Genomic DNA, 18,333 nt, shown 5'->3' on the forward strand with positions numbered 1-18,333 from the left:
TCATGCTCATCGTATAGCGTGTCGAAAAAAGTCATAAAGCATTGTATAGTATGCCAAATAAAGGCATAAAAAGAAATAGTATATTATGTTTAAAAAAGTCAGAGTAAAGTATGTCCAAAAAACTCTTAGTTGGTCAAAAAAGGTCATAGTATAGTACTTAGTCATTAAAAAGTCATAGTATGGTAAGATAATAGCAATGGTTTACTATGTGAAAGAAAATAATGTAAAAGTCAAAGTATAGCGTGTTGACAAAAGATACAAAATCATTGTATACTAAAAGGAAAAAAGTAATTGTATAGCATGCCGAAACAAGTCATAAAAAAGTAATAATATATTGTGTCGTAAAAAGGGCAGAGTATACATAGTATTTTGAGTCATAAAAAAGTCAATGTTTTTTAGGTCAAAGAAAAAGTCCTAGTATAGTAGGTCAAAAAATATCATAAATACGTCATTATATAGTATGTTTGAAATAGTAATTAAAAAGTCATGGTATGGTGAGCCGAAAAAGTCATAGTATATTATGTCGAAAAATATCAAAAATAAGTCATTCTACAGTATGTTGAAAAAAGTAATTAATAGGTCATAGTGTATGTTGAAAAAAGTCATAGCATAGTATGTCAAAAAAAGTAATTTGAAAGTCAGAGTATGTAGAAAAGACAGTACAGTGAGCGAAAAAAGTCTGAAAAAAGTCATAGTATAGTATGTCAAATAAGTCATTAAAAAGTCGGACAAAGAAAATCTATGTATGTTGAAATATGTCGTAAAAACGTCATAAACAGTCACAGTATAGTACGTTAAAACAAAACATGAAATACTATTGTCAAAGCCCTGCATAAGAAGGCATAATATAGTCACAAAAAAGAAAGTCACAGTATAGTATTTCAAAAAAAGTCTCTGTGTAATATGACAAATCAAAACTCATAGTATAACACATAAAAAAACACTAATCCACTGTTCTTTTGTTGTTGTATTGATGTTCAGCATCACACTGGTGGAGGCTAGGGTTTAGGGTTGCATTCTTCCTAAAATCCATAACTATCCCCACTGTCTTTAGAGCATTGTTCTGATGGCATCAGGTCACCAGATGGTAAATCACCCACATTTAGGATGAGTCCATCCAAGGCGGGGCCGTCCACGGATTCCAGGAGTGCAGCTCCTAAATGTATGGTTTGTCACAAAAGATGTCATCGTATACTATGCTTTAAAAATGTCAAAAGTGAAAAGTTGTGAAATGTTTTTTGATTACAATAAAAAGACAATACCACATTTGTATTTAAATTATCTTTATTATCGAACATAAAAGAACATAAAAAGAACAAAATGAAAGTTTTAAGTCTTGCCTGTAAAAACTGAACCGCAATTCTTCATCTATCATTTACACAGAGATGTTGAACTCATAATTTGACCATTATTGATGCCTTGATTGTGGTTACAAATGTTGGGAGTCAAGCAGCGCTGTATTGATTCAGTGGATGTTACATAAGTTCTACTGTACAATAGTTTTAATGCTCTGGAATACATATGCAGTTAGCGTTTTCTACTTGCATGCAATGCAGTATACTAAAGAAGGTTGAAATGAAGAAAAGGGTTTTAAATTATGAGAAATTAGAACCATAGTGATAAAATTGCAGTGTTTTTTTCAGGGTTAGTTGTATATTTCAACTATGAAGAAACACAAATGACCATATCTTAAGAAATTAAGAATTTCTTCTTTGCTACAAACTAACTAAAAAAGAATAAACATCCAAATAGTCCAGCGTACCACATAATATAACATAATGAAATATACCTTTACATGTGTTGAATAGAAAATCTCATCCACAGCATTACTGTCTATCAGCTGCACATTATTCCTTCAGTGTTGGTGTGCGATCCTCCGCTGTTAGGTTCCAGTATATCTCCAGACGGCTCTATATTCTGGAGCAGGTGTGCGTAATGTACGGGCTCGTTTTGGTGGCGAGCGGTTTTCCGCGCGTAGTACCTCTTGGACGCGGCTCTCCACGCCTCCCTCTGCAGCGACTGAGAAGCTTCAGGTAACTGAGATATCAGCGTCCTCCTTTTCTTGTCCCCAAAAGAGATTGGTTGTGTATACCTGGAGTCTGTAATGTTGGAGAAGGGGCCGGAGCGCGAGGGGAAGGGTCCTGAGTGCGACGGGAGGGGTCCTGAGTGCGACGGGAAGGGTCCTGAGCGCGACGGGAAGGGTCCTGAGCGTGAGGGGAAGGGTCCTGAGCGTGAGGGGAAGGGTCCTGAGCGCCTGAGCGTGAGGGGAAGGGTCCTGAGCGTGAGGGGAAGGGTCCTGAGCGTGAGGGGAAGGGTCCTGAGCGCGAGGGGAGGGGGATGGGTCCGGAGCGTGAGGGGTTTGCCTGTTGGCGGGCTACTTTTCGGGCATAGTAGCGCCTGGAAGCCGCTCTCCAGGCTGCCCTCTTCAGTCTCTGAGCCTCCTCCGTCATCTCGGACATGGGCACACCCTTCTTCTTGTTCCTGATGAGGTCAAGAGGTCAGAGAGGAAAAAAACATTTGAGTAGGTATGCAGTTCACCAAGCAATTTCTAGTTCTGTTTGTTTATATGGGCTTTGTTTTGATTTAGGTATGATTTAAGTATGAATGGGGAAGGTTAATGTCTGCTTTAACGTAGTTTCCTCCATCAGCAGGTTGTTAGGTGACAATATATATGCCAAATTTGCAAATCTTGTAGGCATCCAAGACAAAATCAGATCACTTGAAATGCCACCTCACCACTGTCTGAACTTAATATACAATATGATTAATGAAACCAATAAATCGGTAATGAAGATAATCCTTAATTGCCACCGTTTAACATGCTGATTGTACAAAATTAAAGAGAAACCCTCAATTATAAAGAGGTGATCCACAGAACACATACACGCAGGGATTTGGGGGGTGGATTTTCTCTTAAAGAGGTAGATACCCTAATGAGGTAACTGTAGGCCTCCTGATTTATGCGGCTCTTTTGTGTCTATGAAATAACTCACCTCAGGTGTTCTCCATGAGGGTTGTAATAACCACCTGGATCTGAATGAGGTTTCTCCTGTTCTGTTCTTCTCTCCATGTTCTCCAGGTTTTCTAAAGGGATCAGAAGAGATGAACATTTTTTTTTTTACATTTGACACAACCCCACTGCCGTGCCAATTCATTTTTACAGTGACTGCATTTAGCCAAGGCTTTTCTCTTTTTAAGGCTCTCATACAAGCCCGGGTGTTGGCTGAGAAAATATTTGATACTGTTGCCAAAACGAAATGCCAGAGATTCACCCTGCATTCATAACAATACATTTTTTGATACGCTACTTTGTTGATTATAAACACACTTTTTTGATAACCGATTTTACCTGTTTTTGAGGTTTGATATCCAGGACTAGTGTCACAAAACATGCCATTATAACTACACAGAACAATGAGATATTCTAGTCCCTGTGATGGTGTGAATATTCTTTTGTAATAGGAAGAAAAAGGTGAGATGCATTACTTTTTACACTTGGGCTCTCTTTGTCCTGGCATGGACTTCCTGTGCTCTCCTGATGCTCCCCGAATCTCTCTTCACTCATTTCCCACTTGATAAAAACTGTGTCCATATCACACGGCTCTTCTTTGATGACGAGGCTGCTGGGAGACGTAGGCAGATCCCTGGCCGCCTCTGATAACCCCGAGGACTCTGAGGAGTGGGAGATGCAGGACTGGTCCAGACCCATTCTGCTAGGCGATGAGGGAAGAGCCGACTCGTAACTTTGGGAGGAGACATGTGAGGGGGGTCTCGCAAAAAGGCCCACTGAGGAGAAAAAGAGACAAAGAAATGTCAGGGTTGAGAGAAACCGATTGCATTTAACGAAGTATTGGTACATCTTAAATGTGTAAAAGCACATACACTGTTATTAATGGCTGATCCAATGTCTGCAAATAAATTAATGTACAAATTACAGCTTCCTGTTTATTATTATCAGATTGTTTCTGAAACTGAACTTGCCGTTCATGTCTTCAGACGCCTTTTTGCCTTGTGTAATAATGCTACAGGTCTAAACAAAGTGTGACTTTACTGCCTATGACAGAAACACTTGATTGATGTTGGAATTATGATATTTTTTGCCACACATACAGTACCAGTCAAAAGTTTGGACACCTTCTCATTCAATGGTTTTTCTTTATTTTTATGTTTTTCTACATTGTAGATTAATATTGAAGACATCCAAACTATGAAGGAACACATATGGAATTATGTGGTAAACAAATGCTCAACAAACCAGAATATGTTTAATATTTTAGATTCTTCAAAGTAATTGAATGAGACGGTGTGTGTCCAAACTTTTGACTGGTACTGTACAAATCACAGCTTCCTGTTTACACCAGCCCGCGCATGCCCAACTTTTGACTGGTACTATATTGCCGCAGTTTGCATGTGACTAAACCAATGAGGAAGCAAAAACAATGTCAGCAATAAAAAAAAATAATATTCAAGTACTCTGTACTCCTGTAAGTCGCTTTGGATAAAAGCATCTGCTAAATGACTGTAATGTAATGTAATATCATATACAGTACCAGTCAAAAGTTTGGACACACCTTCTCATTCAACTACTTTGAAGAATCTAAAATATGAAACATATTCTGGTTTGTTGAGCATTTGTTTGTTTACCACATAATTCCATATGTGTTCCTTCATAGTGTGGATGTCTTCAATATTAATCTACAATAAAAAAAATAAAGAAAAAGAAAAACCATTGAATGAGAAAGTGTGTCCAAACTTTTGACTGACACTGTACAAAGAAAAGATTGTTTCTGAAACTGAACATGCTATAGGCCTAAACAAAGTGTGACTTTAATGACAAAACACTTGATTGATGTTGGAATTATGATATTTCTTTCACACATACATCCACAGTTTGCATGTGACTAAACCAGGGAGGAAGCAAAGCCAATATCAGCAAAAAATATGAAACACTGACACTGATTGTTTCTGAAACTGAACATGCTATAGGCGTAAACAAAGTGTGACTTTACTGCCATCACAGAAACACTTGATTGATGTTGGAATTATGATATTTTCTTCACACATACAGTACCAGTCAAAAGTTTGGACACACCTTCTCATTCAACTACTTTGAAGAATCTAAAATATAAAACATATTCTGATTTGTTGAGCATTTGTTTGTTTACCACATAATTCCACATGTGTTCCTTCATAGTTCAGTTTCTCAAACTGAACTTGCTATAGGCCTAAACAAAGTGTGACTTTACTGCCTATGACAGAAACACTTGATTGATGTTGGAATTATGATATTTCTTTCACACATACATCCACAGTTTGCATGTGACTAAACCAGTGAGGAAGCAAAGCCAATATCAGCAAAACATAATAAAAAAACCTTGCAGCAACACTAGAGAACATATGCATTCTTGCTCTAATATCACACATCCTCATATTTACATACAGGAGATGCTCATGTCGCACTCCTGCTGCCCTGCTGTCATCTCACTGTCCATGCAGCTGGGTTCAAACCCGCCATGTGGGTCCCCGGCGGGCTGTGATCCAAACATCCCGCAGGTGCATCCCTGTCTGCGGAGCACCTTCAGCTCATGCTCCACCTCTGTCAGCCTCTGGATCTCTTTGTCCCTCTCGGCCACCGTCCGTTTGAGCTCATGGCTCCTGGCGCTGTTGACACCGTACAGCACGTTTAGTATGGAGTCTATCGCCAACCTGATGGCGTTTTCCACCACCAGAGCTTCCTCGTCGCGCAGGTGTGGGTGCAAAGATTGGTTTTTGTGCAGGTTCATCTTCAAATGATGTTGCAAAAAAAGGCTATGTGGAGAGCTGCGTCTTAATAAAGTCACATTCAGTACAATCGTGATGAAGAGCGAGCGCAAGCAAAACAGAGAAAGGCAGATTTTTTACTTCCTGGTTTTGTGCACTTCTTCTGCAAAAGAGCTCGTCGGTGAGTGTTGGTCACAGCGCCCCCTGGTGGCTCGTATGACTGCTCACACCAGGTTATTATTATTATATTCCTTTCTTGATCCCCATGGGGGAAATTCAAGTGTTGCAGCAGCTCAACTACACAGACACAGACAATAAATACACATACTATACAACTACACAGACAATAAATACACATACTATACAACTACACAGACAATAAATACACATACTATACAACTACACAGACAATAAATACACATACTATACAACTACACAGACAATAAATACACATACTATACAACTACACAGACAATAAATACACATACTATACAACTACACAGACAATAAATACACATACTATACAACTACACAGACACAGACAATAAATACACATACTATACAACTACACAGACAATAAATACACATACTATACAACTACACAGACAATAAATACACATACTATACAACTACACAGACACAGACAATAAATACACATACCGGTCAGCATGTTATTAAAATAAGATAAGATAAGATAAGATAATCCTTTATTAGTCCCGCAGCGGGGAAATTTGCAGGCTTACAGCAGCGTAGAGTAAAGTGCACACAAGAGACATAGTAAAAGAAGACAAGATAAAAAATAAAAAATGAAGATAAAAAAAAAACCAAGTATTATAAATAAGCAATAAAAAAAAAACAGTAGAAAAACAACAATAACTGAAATATTATATATATTATATATTATAGACAGAAAAAAACTATCAGGGATTGTGTGGCCATTACAGTACATTACATTGCAGTCATTTAGCAGACGCTTTTATCCAAAGCGACTTACAATCAGTAGTATATTACATATCATTCACCCATTCACACACTGATGACAGGCTACCATGCAAGGTGCCACCATCAGACTCTAACTAACATTCATGCAACATCCAGTCCACACCGATGGCAAATAATAACCTATTAAAACAAGCAACTTGGGGTTAAAAACAGTCTTTGCCCAAGGACACATTGACTGCCGAAGCCGGGTATCGAACCACCGACCCTCTGATTGGAAAACTACCTTGCTCTCCACTACGCCACAGCCGGCCATAAAAAAAACAACTAAAAACTGGAGGTCACTACAGTGGAAAAGCTATTCAAATGTTGTTTTCTATGTTATCTTTGTATATACTCAACAAGCTGGTGTAGTAAATAACTTGATGTCAAAGGATGAAGGAAGATGTCCAGGTCCGCTGATGCAGTTTCAACAATTTCTTTATTGAATCTTTGCATCAGAAATCATCCTGCGCAGAATGGAGCCCGTACAGAGATTCAGCATGGACTGAGGCTCTCAGCCTTCGGGCTTGGCCTTATATCTGTGTTGTGCATCACTTCAATGGGCACAAAGGCATAAAACATGTTGAGCAGTAAATACATCATTCAGACACCTTGAAACTTACACTTTTTGAAATACGTTCCTGAGAACCCATCTGTGTAAACATCACTATAAACAAGGTTGTCATGTCTTATGCAGGTCATGAGGTCATTGTTAGGGCGGCTCCTCAGTACCCAGTCTCTTCGTCTGCGTAAACATCACCATAAACAAGGCTGTCATGCCATACGTTGGTCATGAGGTCATTGTTAGGGCAGCTCTTAAGAACCCTAACTGGTCAACATCACACAGCATGCAACAACTTCATGGCCTCATTACAACAAGGTACAACAGAATATGATAAAATACACTACACTGGTGTGGAAAGCCAGCTCTGTGGTGGGTCTGGAGCTGCACAGTCTGGAGTCAGTGGGTGAGAGGAGGATGAAGGCCAAACTCAGAGCCATCCTGGACAATCCCTCTCACCCGCTCCATGAGGAACTGTGGCAGTTGGGCAGCTCTTTCAGTCATCGGCTCATTCCACCAAAGAGCAGGACGGAGCGCTTCAGACGCTCATTTGTGCCCACTGCCATCAGACTGTACAACAACAGCGGAGACCACAGTCTGTCAACATGCTGACCAGGCCCCCCCACCATGAGGATATACGGTACATTTTTTATTTTTTATTAAATTTAATTTTTATTGTATAATATGTTGTATTTATTATCTGTTTCTGTGTAGTTGAGCTGCTGCAACACCCGAATTTCCCCCATGGGGATCAATAAAGGAATATAATAATAATATATGCATGGGTTTTTGATGGCACAGTTGCACATCAGCCACTACAGTGAACGCTATTGCACCATCCCATACTGAAGCAAAAAATGCGAACAGATGCCATGATGCTGCATCCACACGAAGAACCAAGTACATCTGCATGCAGTGTCTTGTGGCTTTGTGCCCTGACGCTCTACTTTGAAGCCCTTGTCGGGGTTGATCTTGAAGATACAAAATACAAACACTGTTAGATATCAACAAAAAAAAAACAATCAGCCTGCCCTGGGCCCTTAATAGATATATATAACACCTTCATTAATTTAAAAATGACATGTAAAGTCAGGTCAAGCTAAAGAAGGAATAATTCAACAATGACTTGAATGATGGCAGAGAACTCGGTCACAGAGTGATTGGCACAGAGTCCCAGCTGCAAGCGCTACGTTTCAACATGTAAATAAAACACCTACCTATCAGCTACGGGAAAAGACTGAAGATGTGACCACTTAATAGACGGGTGAGTAGTACATTTCTAGCTTCCAACGTGTGTACTTTTCAAACAGAGAACACACATTTTATATTGTGATATTTACTGGATATGACATGGATATGTGTTTAAATCAACCCATATGAAAAAGATAAAAATAAACAATTCATGTTGATTGTACACGTTTTCTTAAATGATTATGTGGTCTTCAAAAAATTGTTTTTTATACTCTGATGAACAATTCGTCTAAATGAATAATAATACAATTTCACATTTCCCTTTATAATCAGTAATGCCAGCTGTTCTGGGTTTCTAGAGAGCAGCTTGTACATCAGCAGTAATAACAACAACAACAATAAAACAATAGTAGTTTCAATATGAGCTCAAGAGCATTTTACACCTTTAGAACCTCCAGAGGAGTTATGTATAATGAATAAAGGTGTTTGTGTTTAAAGAAAATCTATTTCTCCCATAGACCATGCTACATTCCAGTGGTCTTTCTGATGTCTCACATTATGACTATAATCTCATCTTTTCCTATTTATATTGTGTAAATTTGATGCATTTAGTCTAAGTTAAATAGCATAGCATTTCAACTTGAAATAAAAAATATGAGAGCAAGCCTATGACAAATACCAGAAAATACCCTCAACGACCAAAAACATCCGCAATCAGAAGAGAATTAATGCACATTCACATTTGAAGACACTTCTTCGTGGCCTCGAGTTCCACTGCAAGCTGAAGATGTCATAACAGACGAGCATGCCGTCCAGTGCGTCGGTGAAGCTTGCCGAGTCTCCTATCATCACCTCCTGGTCCACTGCCACCATGAAAGCTGCTGCAGACATTGTACTCAGTCCTGTAAAAAAATAAAAAAATAAAATCGTACAGTTAAATACATTAGTTCAAATGCATCCATATGGGCGCACCCATTCTGTTGCCTCTCACTTACTACATACGACAATGCATGGTGTGGGTGGCAGGTGTTCTGTCTGCACCTCATCTGCGATGCAAGTGCTGTCCGACATGTGGAACGTAGCATTAACTCACCTCACAGGGTACAGCACCAGCTTGGATTTCTGCCCGTTGTCTTGCAGCTCCACTTGACTGAAAATAATGAGTGTGCCTTCATGCCGATAAGTGAGAAAAGGTAGGGCCTTTCTTCCTTAAGGGCATGTGTGTCCTTACCAGAACTTATGTCATTTCTCTGAGGTACGAAAGTGTCTGACATTAACTGTTCTTTGCTTTTTGCATTTCTCTCATTTTCTGGGAACATTTTTTGCATTCCTCTTTTCTTCTTCATCTGGGATTCCACATTCACAGGCTCAGATTCCCACTGAATACAGCCATAGGAGTCCCTCAGTTGTTTCTTACTTTTTGCAACAGTGCAAAAGTGAAAACTGAAGTGCTTTTCTGCTTACCAAGCGTCTTCTTTCGGTTGCAGTCATCAACTCTGCACTGAAGTTGCCTTATTAAAGAATCATGGCCACTTCCAACGACTTCATTTTATATTTTGTCTTTGAAAGACTTTGGATATGCTTGAACCATCTTCCGTGCAACTTCTTCAAGGTGCTTCTTTGCTGGGTTTTTGCAAATTGCAAGGATTTCAGCTGCAATGATGCAAATCATTTCCCCTTTCTTTCCTTTGATGTTGGTCGCTCCTGATTGTTCCTCAAAATAGTTGGCTGCAGTGGAAACACATTTGTCGAATCGTTCTTTTGTGTCAGCTTGGTGAGGTGCACTTTTTGTTTTACTGTCCTGTCTACCACTAATAACTGTGAGCTATGAAACATTTAAAAATACATATTTGAGGGAGTCTTGGTAGCCAAATGCCACATAACCACAACATACCAGGTTGCATACCATGCCACCCCCTGCACCCCCGCACCCCCAAGCACCCCCAAGCACACCGGAGCTCCCCTTTTTTTCAGATTTTACTCTTTGATAAAAAAATTAGCGGCCACATTTACCAACCATGTGACTAAAACCTGTAGCTGTGTGGGAGGGGGGTTGTACCACCTGTTATTTATTAACCTTTTGTGCTCATTCATTTCAGTATCAACTGATGCTCGGGACAAAGATCAGGAGACTGATAGTATGCAGACCGCGTTCATCGGGTTCTTTTTTTTCTATCTTCTATCTGTCTATCATCTGTGTTTTGTGGATTTTGTTTTGCATACACACCAGAGAGGTTCAAGTTATTCATCGCCATTGATAAGATGACTGCAGGTTTTTCCTTGTGCAGATATTCCGCTCCATGTTGACCCTCCTGCTGATCCAGCTAACTCCCCTCACAGGGGTCAGAAGATTCCTCTTTAACCAGGGAGGCGATGCATCCAAAGGGCTGCTCTCCAGCTGCTCCTCACCCCTCACTTGAAGGTTTTTTTATCAGTCTGGTTATGCTGGTGGGGAAAGGCCTCCATTGTGTCATGGCACTTTGGGGAAATGTGGGTGGGTGTTGCTGCACCTACACCTGATGAACAGATATATTAACAGAAACAAAAACGTGTGGGTAGACTTCCTGAGCCACATGTTGCTCTTCAGGGGAAATGTTATGTCGTGTGCGGCAGTGGAAGAAGCACTCAGAAGTAAACGTACTAATACCACAAGGTAGAAATAAAAGTCTAGTTAGTCTGGAACACAAAAGTACCTAATACCAAAAGTTAAAAAAAAAATCTGAATCCTATCATATTATATTCTTGGATTATAACAAATTGTGCATTAATGTACATAAATAGAGCTCATTTGAATTACTGTATATACTACAGGGTAGATTATTTCATAATAATATAATAGTTAGTGATAATTATGTGTAAGTGGCATTGAAAAGAAAATACTCAAGTAAATTGCAAGTATGTCAAAATTGTACATGACTGGTCGCCTGTTACTGGGCTTATTTGAAGCCTCCACCTATATAATAGGTTTATTCAGAATTTGTCCATTACCGCCATCAACTGGTTTGACATTTGTATCAGGATGTCTGGTGTTAGGGCTCAAAATTTCTCAATAATATTAGTTGTCTAAGATCCTGAAAAATAATTTGTCACCACTTACTTTTTTTGCAGAATATCTAGTACATGAAAATGCACTTTTTTCCTGCTGAGGTTTCCAAATTGCTGCCTTCTTTCTTGCTCATATTTCTGATATTGTACGATATTGTAGTTGCATTTGCCTTTATTATGTGATAAAATAAGATAATCCTTTATTAGATCAAAACAAGTATTATAAATAAGTCAATAAGTAATCACACAGTAAAGAATATTAAATGAGTAAAAAAAAAGCAAAAAACTTAAAATATTATATACTCAGACAGAATAATTATTGTATAATTATTGTATTGCACAGTGGATTGCACATATTTTTGTATTGCACAGATTGGAATAATCCCTTTTTTGGTATTTGTGGTCTACTGGGATGGTAGGAAGGACTTGCGGTTATTATGTTTTCCTACTTTTAGTGGTGTACAGTTTAGCTCAGTATGTCCAAATGTAAGTCTTGATAATAATGTTTCATCTCTCCTGTTTCTTCCTGCACATCTCATTTATCTCAGCGTCCTCTGAACTCGTTAAAACCCTACAGTCTATCATAAAACCATCATCCTTTTCTGTCTTCCTTCCATTGCTACCTATGCTTCAACCTCTGTTTAACCGGTGCACTCTTCTTTCTCTGCTGTGCTGAGGTGAGGTGAGCAGCCTAAAAAGTTGACTTACCTTTCACCCCTGAAAAAAATACACCAGTTTATTCGGGACATCTAGTTAAGAGTAACACAGTCAGCAGCCCTTAAAAATGACCCTACAGTTGAATCAAGACTTTTCCAAAACGGTTTAGACAAAAACTGAGAATAATAATCTTCATGAAGTCAAGATTTATTGCAGGACTGTTGTTGGATAAGTTTCATCTAGGCGTATATTCTTGCAACTCTGTATTTTCTGTATGATTATTTAAATGATCACACCATAACTCTAGTTATAGACATTATGTTGAACACATTCTAAAATATTTTTATAGATTTCTACTGACCCACATCATAAAATGACCATGATACACGCATGTACCCAGCATTTTTTTCATTAAGCAGTTCATTCATTTAGAAATTATTCTTTATTGATCCCCTTGGGGAAATACTGTATATGGTGAGCATTTGATATTTAGGAGCAACTGGCCTCACACAGGCATTATGTATGAAGTTTATCTTCATTAAAGGTAAAAGCAAAGTACAGACACAAGCAAAAAGATAATGATTAGCTATGCATTAAAAAAAAAATCATAAAAAGATAATGGGAAAATTGCATTCAAGTCATTACATTGTAATTCAAGTGTAACATAAGCAAGTTAGCCAAGACTCAAGCCGTGTTTATGTTTGCTTCATGGAAAGAGACATGAGCAGGTGCATTGGAATGGTTCATTGCAGGGAATTCAAACCATAAAAACACACAAAACCTGCACTGGCTAAATTGCTAGTTTGAACACATAACATACATTATGAAAGAATGCAAGCCTGCTTATGACCATTGGTCTGACTCAAAAGGCCGGGAACCTTATTAGGTGTTATGCCTTTTGACATATCTCTCTCCACCTGTTCGCTCTCCTTTTAGCTTCCCCCCCTATTCCTTCTTCTATCACCTATTGACCTTCTTCCCTATTTGGTCTTTTTCATCAGGAGATACTAATTCAGAACTGAGCCTGCAGACACTGATTTATAACCCTGGTCACCCCGTCTTTGTGGTTTTTCCTGTATATATACCAGGGGTGAGCAGCCTTACTCTTCAGTGCATTGCTTTGCAGGCTCCCTGTGATACTGTAAACCTCTGCCTCTTTCTTGCAAGAAATAAAATACATCAATGACATTCATTTGTCATTTGATCATTATTTCAACGCTCATTGAGAGTCATCTCGGGACATAGATAGATAGTATTAGTATATTGGGAATTTCCACCACACCATTCCCTGCCATTTAATATACAGTCATTGTGATTAGTGAATTTCAATTCCCTCCAAACCAACTGACAGGACCATTTCTTATTCCTCTTGCAGGGAATCAGATGGAACATTTACGCTGCTTCCTTTATACGCTAAAACAGGAGCAAACCCTCCTGCTGTTTTGTTGAGGATGCAGTAATCAGCACAGAAACATGGTGGTTGACTGTCATCAACAGGACTGTTTGGTAAACTGTAGTCTGGGCTTTGGGTCAGATCCTCAAAGCTGCAGCCAGAGTCTACACTGCTGATGTTGAAGACATCTTTAGGTGGAGCAGAGACGACTTCTACCTCCTTAATGCCAACATCCCAGACAGGGAAAGGGAGCTGAGTGTAAGAAGTTTCCCCTGGACAAACCATAGTTAAAGGCGTGGAGGCCTCATGGATCCCGGGTAAGCCTACATAGGCAGTTTGACACTGAGCTAAGGCCAGTTGTACTGTAGGGTTGAGGAAGCCCTGGTTCTCCTCTGGGTACTTTGTAACGGGTTTCGGCACAACAATCACAGTATCGGTTTTCAAGATCTCTTCAGTTTTGTATGTTAGCACAAATTTGCCTTGAGGTGAAAGCCATTCCTGCAAATTCAGAAGCATGGAGATACATTACATTCACTGTAGCACATGTTACACACAACATATTAACACATTATTCTAAAACGTATTACTATATATGTTGTTCACCTCTGATAAATTGGAAATTTCAGCTGATATTTTTTGCCATATATGGCACTGTTGGATGGATTGCAGTGATATTTGGTACCCGTGTTTATTGTGCACAGAGGGTAAGTCCTAATGATCCCAGCTGACTTTCCATCCAGGTCAGAATTTAGTTTCAAAAACAATGTTGGCATGTTAATACAAAAAAATAAGATGGAGAAGATTTTACCTGCTTACAGTAACATCTGCATTTTAGCATTGTAAGCATGGTAGGCTACTGTAGCATGGTGAATTCAACATTTAGCTCAAATCACTGCTGTGCCTAAGTACAGCCTCACAGAGAAGCTAACATGGCTATAGACTCTTTAACCATGCTGATAATTACACAACCAACTCCTTTGGTATATGTTTTATAAATGTCCTTGACTAATATGCAGAATTTATTATCCGCGCGTGTCGGTGAGTGAGTGTGCACCTCTGACTCTGTCCACGGATAATCTCTCTTTCTGCTGCAGCAAACTGCATATGTGACTAAATGGCTGCATGCTCCAGGATCTCCTGTGGTTGTGGTGACTCACATTTCTCAAAATATCTGGCCCGGTAGAGGCTGCTAGTGATAACAAAGCTAAGAGCATCGCCGACACCGAGCCCCTACTCTGCGCCCGGACACACAGAAAGGCGAAATCAATTCGCTCACTTTTAGTGTTTTGGACGGTTTGTTTGGCTAACTGCTAACAACCCGTTTATCGGGCAGACAGCTTGTTGAGTTTAAATTAGTTCTTAGAAACATTGTATGAATTGTATTATACAACGGCTTCGTGACAATTGTTTTTGAGATTGAATGAAGTGTGTTTGACGGTGCTTTACAGAACTGGTTGGAGTCATCAAATTAAGCTTTAGAGCAGTGGTGGTTGCTGACATAGAGTGCAACTTTCTAGTTACTTATGTGTTGTGCTTTCTTTTGCACTTTGCATAAAATAAATAAGACAGAAAGACAGAGAGAGCACAAGAGGACATCGCCACCTCACCTGGAGATTGCCTCCATGTTGTTGAAATAGAGGTTGGAAGAAAGGGGCTGGCGTTGGTGTGTGGGACAGAGTTTTTATCTTCATTCTGTAGTATAAATCAAATTACATTTTACTTTTCATACTTTTTGAACATGATAATCTTAAATTTACCCCTTTGACCAGCATGTCAAAGAACAGATGAATTACCTTACAGTGGGACTGAAGAGCACAAACAGCATGACTCCAACAGCCACACACACTGGGCCCAGAGATTTGATCAAAATGACAAACGTATTATCTTCATCTTCATCTTCTTCCTCTAAGTGTTGTGAAATAAGACAGAATTTGTGAGTCATACTACAGAGACAGTAATTATATTAGGTGGCTGATAAATGATTAGTATTATTCTATGAAAGTGCTGATTAATAAAAAAGAAAAAAAAAAAGGGGGGGGGGGGTTGCCTCTGCCTCAAGTCATTCATACAATATACAACACTTGTTCTTGATGACACTGAGGCCCTGTCCAAACTATGTTGTTTTCATTTTAAAACAAATATGTTTTGTTACGTTTACTCTGAGCGTCCACACTAGGCCAGAGTTTTCGATTTGAAAAGTTCCCGAGGACGGATAAGTTTCAAAACGCCGGGTTAACCTCATAGTGTAGACAGGCCAAAACGCGTAAGTTTGGAAATGATGACATAGGCACCCGCGTTCGCTACTTGATTGGGTCTTAGCAGTCACAACGCGCCCTTCCCTGATTTCGCCCTTATTATGTTGCCCTTTTCCACAGTCTTGATTATCGATTGACTACCATGTTAATTCAACAAGACTTCAGCCATCTGCAGAGCTACATGTAAAACAGACTACGATACCGAGAGAAAATGAGTGAGAGACGTGTGTTAACCAAATGTAATCTAGTAAATTTTGTTTAGTAACTGTTCATTTTAAAGTAAATTTGATATCTGTGTGGGAGAGATAGAACAAGACCTGCAGGGTTGTAACTAAGTCTGAAAAAATAAACTTCTAAAACTTTCCACGAAATTTGTCTGTTTGAGTTTATAGAGGAAGATCTTAAGTATCAAGCATTACCTTTTATTATTATGGGGAGTTTTATAATACTCTGCTGAATATTCCGTAACTAAGTAACCAATCTGCTTCCTGTTAACACCGGCACACACATGCACAGTGTCCATGAACGGTCATGTGATATGCATTTTCAAAGGTTAACGTGTGGACGGACATTATTTTGAAAAAGGTGCTATACCCCTTGTTGAAGGAAATCGCTTTTGTTTTGATACACCGTTTTAAAATGAAAACGTACTAGTGTGGACATGGCCTGAGACACAAGGGTACAATAAGACCACACACATTGCAAGACAGCAAATAGCAGACTTTATATATATATATCTAGAAAACCTTCTCCTGCTTCATTTTTCCAGCATGTCGATGGACTCCAATTACTCCAAGTTCCTTGATATTCACGGTGATTCGGTTCAGATCTCACTTTAATGTAATATGTAGCATGTGGTTGAAGATCTGACCTTGGTATCAATAAGGAGGTATTCTGTGAACTGAGCTGAATATTATGAGGAAAAGTTAAAAACAAAAGATTATTGTTAGAGCTTATTACGGCAAAACATGTTGAGTCAAAGTATGGTTATTTATTTATTTATGACAGTGGATCTTACTTTGGTCTCAGTGCCTTGAGATGTTTGAAGTAGAATTTCATAGACAAGGACTGTGGAGAGGAACCTATGGCCTTCATACCCACTTTCCCAACTGATGTTGACAGTCTCTGGTGTTTCTTGGATCTCAGGTGGATGCGGTGGTGTCAGCTTAACTGATCACAAACAATTTATCAAAGCATGTCTTCACACATAAAAATCTTTCCAACACAAACAGCACATTTTGCAAAAGCCAATAACCTATTGTTTGTTATTCAGTATCTCTCCTGACTAATACATGTCCTGTACTTCATCCTGAATCATGCACACACATCTGCATACATGCATGCAAACCAAGACGGACATCTACACACATGTAAGCCACTCAGACAAATCGCTCATCAGATAATGATTACAATGAATGCATGCTTACCGTGATCTGATGGGTCAAAATCCGTTGTTACAGGATGACAGACAGATTCATGACAAAGTTTTATGTCATAAGTAACCAAAGAGCTTAAACACTCGGGGTCGTCCACGACTTTGCAGGCACAGCTGTAACTGTGATTCATCACCACAAGTGGACAGGACCGTACGTTGCTAAAGAATAAAAATATAATAAAAGAATATTACCATTTTTTTTTTTTTTTTTTTACACTGACACAAACATTAATTTGTGAAAGTAGGAATTTAACTTTTAATTTATTCATATAATGCAAGAAATGAAATTACCCATCATCATCATCAATGAATTTCAGGCTGTAGTTGGTGTTGGACTGTCCTACGGGAGTACCAGTGATGTTCAAGACACAAGTAATTGTGTCCCAATAGGCAGTCACACATGAATATCCATCAACTAGAGTATAACAAGTGGGAGGAAAAGATTATTGTTATGTTCATGTTGACACAATTTATGATATTCACAATCAAAAGAAAGTTATTGAAGTTACACAATTGTGTGCACATATATGTGAACAATACAACATAAAACTTGTTTTTACTCAAATACTGAATAATCCAGGGGTGGAAGAAGTATTTGGATCCTTTACTTAAGCTAAAGTAAGTTATATTATTTTATATACAATTATTACATTTGTAAGATATGCATTAATACGTAAGTATAATTTGACAAGGGGGCCCATCAACACACTGCTTTTGAAAGCTGTCACAAGCCAAAAAGGTTGGAGCCTCTGGTTTGATCTCTAACAATGTGTAGTATTTTATTAATGTATATGCTTTTTTAAAGTAAAATCTGTAAAGTAACCAGCAACTTCAGCTCTCAGATCAATGTAGTGGAGTAAAAAGTAAAACATTTCTCTTTTTGTAATAGAAGTATTGTGTTAAATAACATTGAAGTACTTAAGCAAACTACTTCAAAATTGTAGTTCAGTTCAGTACTTGTGTAAATGTACATTATTACTTTCCACCCCTGGTGTAATCAAAATATTGCTCAAATGTTTATCACAGACAGATGAGATTACATAAATTCCTACTT

The 18,333-nt window shown here is 38.7% G+C and overlaps 2 protein-coding genes across 5 annotated transcripts in view; both read right to left on the bottom strand.

The window, feature by feature from the left end:
- The window catches only part of LOC129109346 (uncharacterized), a 6,375-nt gene extending 429 nt beyond the window's left edge, over positions 1-5,946 (bottom strand). Inside the window, exons 1-4 of the mRNA XM_054621382.1 lie at positions 5,441-5,946; positions 3,487-3,786; positions 2,994-3,084; positions 2,093-2,481 (exon numbers count right to left, since the gene is read on the bottom strand). Of these exons, the coding sequence (XP_054477357.1) occupies positions 2,093-2,481; positions 2,994-3,084; positions 3,487-3,786; positions 5,441-5,783 (1,123 nt within the window). The 5' untranslated portion in view covers positions 5,784-5,946. The remainder of the gene's footprint in view (positions 1-2,092; positions 2,482-2,993; positions 3,085-3,486; positions 3,787-5,440) is intronic.
- Positions 5,947-12,619: 6,673 nt separating this feature from the next.
- il21r.1 (interleukin 21 receptor, tandem duplicate 1) overlaps positions 12,620-18,333 on the bottom strand; it is a 38,465-nt gene continuing 32,751 nt past the window's right edge. For all 4 annotated transcript variants that reach the window (XM_054621762.1, XM_054621763.1, XM_054621761.1 and 1 more), the window contains 7 exons: positions 17,571-17,694; positions 17,272-17,438; positions 16,863-17,014; positions 16,591-16,750; positions 15,383-15,494; positions 15,197-15,281; positions 12,620-14,087 (listed from right to left, as the gene is read on the bottom strand). The gene's annotated coding sequence lies outside the window, so the exon portion shown is untranslated. The remainder of the gene's footprint in view (positions 14,088-15,196; positions 15,282-15,382; positions 15,495-16,590; positions 16,751-16,862; positions 17,015-17,271; positions 17,439-17,570; positions 17,695-18,333) is intronic.

Source organism: Anoplopoma fimbria, chromosome 20 (genome assembly GCF_027596085.1).
Source record: "Anoplopoma fimbria isolate UVic2021 breed Golden Eagle Sablefish chromosome 20, Afim_UVic_2022, whole genome shotgun sequence".
NCBI classification, from domain to species: Eukaryota; Metazoa; Chordata; class Actinopteri; order Perciformes; family Anoplopomatidae; genus Anoplopoma; species Anoplopoma fimbria.